The 2,136-nt window shown below is 60.4% G+C and overlaps 2 protein-coding genes across 3 annotated transcripts in view; one reads left to right on the top strand and one right to left on the bottom strand.

Annotated features, from left to right (window-relative positions):
- SDRG_05971 (hypothetical protein) overlaps window positions 1-426 on the top strand; it is a gene marked incomplete at its 5' end in the record, with an annotated part of 1,767 nt that extends 1,341 nt beyond the window's left edge. Inside the window, one exon of the mRNA XM_008611719.1 lies at window positions 22-426. Coding sequence (XP_008609941.1) covers window positions 22-315 — 294 coding nt within the window. The 3' untranslated portion in view covers window positions 316-426. The remainder of the gene's footprint in view (window positions 1-21) is intronic.
- The window catches only part of SDRG_05972, a 3,674-nt gene continuing 1,953 nt past the window's right edge, over window positions 416-2,136 (bottom strand). Inside the window, exons 2-9 of one of the 2 annotated variants that reach the window (XM_008611721.1) lie at window positions 1,913-2,124; window positions 1,820-1,869; window positions 1,481-1,771; window positions 1,352-1,438; window positions 1,156-1,192; window positions 1,016-1,108; window positions 783-966; window positions 416-737 (exon numbers count right to left, since the gene is read on the bottom strand). In XM_008611721.1, the coding sequence (XP_008609943.1) occupies window positions 458-737; window positions 783-966; window positions 1,016-1,108; window positions 1,156-1,192; window positions 1,352-1,438; window positions 1,481-1,771; window positions 1,820-1,869; window positions 1,913-2,124 (1,234 nt within the window). In that variant the 3' untranslated portion in view covers window positions 416-457. Of the gene's footprint in view, window positions 738-782; window positions 967-1,015; window positions 1,109-1,155; window positions 1,193-1,288; window positions 1,439-1,480; window positions 1,772-1,819; window positions 1,870-1,912; window positions 2,125-2,136 lie in introns of those variants that run through there. The other variant, XM_008611720.1, reaches the window with a different exon arrangement.

Raw genomic sequence — 2,136 nt, forward strand, 5'->3', positions numbered from 1 at the left:
GACCCGCACTATTTTGAGCAGCAGCCGTGGCCCAAGAGCAACATCACAGTGCCCAGCTCCAGCGTCCTTCCCGGCACATACCTTTTGGACAAGTCACCCGACTACTACGGCCCGATTGTCATCTCGCTTCGGAACGGCAGTTTGCACTTTGCCTATGGCGCCATCAGCGTCGACCTCATTGCGGTGAGCGACACCACGTTCATTTTGCCGTACGACCTCATGGCGGCAGAGCTCCGTCTTGCGTTCACCGTCCCGACGACGCCGGGGACCAAGCCAACACTCGACTTTTCCGGCTCGCCTGCGCACCAAGTGTAAACGCCCGCCTTTCATCGATCGCGGGCTGTTCGACGACGCGTCCTGTCGTCGTTTGAGCAAGACAGAGGGCACCAGAGTGTAGTAACCACGCTATACAACTCGTCATTTTGTTTTAACGTGGCACATGGCAGGGATGGAAGGTTCACGACGTCGCTTCGCAGAGCCTATAGAGGCCGTACGCGACTGCAAACCAAAAGAGACTCATCGCCACGTCCCACGGCGACCCGAGAAGCAGTCGCATCGCCGACCGGGCTGCAGCTTTGGGCTCCAGAAACACGAGGTACTCGACGCGCACGCCGCGTTGGTCGGTCAGCACATAGTACTTGGCGTCCGGCGTCGTGCCTGGCAGCGTCGTGAGCCGGTCGCGGTCCGTGAGCACTTGACAGACCGCAACGCAAATCGCATCGTTCGAGAGGATTTGGCTACAATCACATTCGTATCACTGAGACCAAGGACATGGCGTCTACCTGCGTGTCCACTGCTGGCTTGGCGTGCCGTAGGCAAAGTTCATGGCGACCTGCGCGCTCTGCGCAAAGTAGATGCCATCTCCAAACACGTTGCCAGAGCTCATGTGGCGCGTGCCACTCATGACGTGGAGGCCGTTCTGCAGGATCGAGTGAAAATGTACGAGCTTGCTGCCGTGAAAGCACTCTACACAGCGCACGCTCGAGCACAAGGCAGTCGAGAAGCATCATCGTACGCGCCACGCCGTGCTGCGCCGCCATCTCGTCAAACCACGGATCGTGGCTCTGGTGGACTTTGGCCACGAGCGCAATGTCCAGATCCCCATTCGCTATATGTGAGCCCATGAGCGTAGTCACTCGTGAAGCGGTGGCGCACCGAGGCAAAGCGACGCTGGCAGCGCGTCTTTGGTCACCTACACAAGCACACCTACAGCACCTGAACAACAGCCTACACGGAGCTACCAGTGATAGCGAGACGGGAAGCCGGCACCAGAGCCAATCGAGGAGAGCAAGTGTCGGGCGGGACAAGGTCGGTGCGCGGCCGCGTCAAGGCCACAATATCAACTTGATACATGCAAACGATCGTCATGGTATAGGATATCATCAAGGTTGGCGCGTTGGAGCTCGGGAAGCGATGGCACCTCGGACAACGTGTCCTTCTAGGCATCGTGAGGACTCTAAACCCAGCGAGGGGGATGCACCAGCGTGGCGAGGTGCATTTCGCCGTTGGGCTGCTTGAACATTGGCGGAGGTGGCGAGAGGCGGTTCGGACTCGTGGCCGCGGTTGCCAAGAGGCACAGCATGACGTCGCACGTAGCGGGCTGTGACGTGAGCCGCGCGGTGACACGGGCGATGGCCTTGGCGCGTCGCTCGTCGTTGCCGACGTCGGCGCGGACGTCGAGCACCGCTTGTTCGACGGCGTGCACAAACTGCAGCGCCAGGAACGGCGTCGACAGCTTGTCGTTGAGGATCGCGACTGCTGACGTGGCGGCCTACAAGAAAAGTAGCGTTGACATGCCGACGCACCAGGGCAGCGGCACCTCGGAGGCATCGTCGTTGGACGCGTAGCAATAGACAGTCTCGTCGGCCGCTATTTGCTATGTGAGTCAAATACTCGCCACATCCCATGCGACCTGGAAGGAAGAAGGCGAGGTCGTGCAGGTCGGGCAAGGCGTCGGCAACAGGTGCAAAGTTGACGGTCAATGTCAGCGTCGAGGCCTCGGCTGTCCATGCAGCGCGCTCCAAGCAGGCGGGCACGGTCAAATGGAGGTGCGAGGCTTCGATGATCGAGCTGTCCCAGTCCCCGCGCCGGCTCCGGCGGCAGTTGATGAGCGCCAGCACGAAGCTCACCTCGTTC

Source organism: Saprolegnia diclina (assembly GCF_000281045.1).
Source record: "Saprolegnia diclina VS20 unplaced genomic scaffold supercont1.16, whole genome shotgun sequence".
In the NCBI taxonomy this organism is placed as follows: Eukaryota; Oomycota; class Saprolegniomycetes; order Saprolegniales; family Saprolegniaceae; genus Saprolegnia; species Saprolegnia diclina.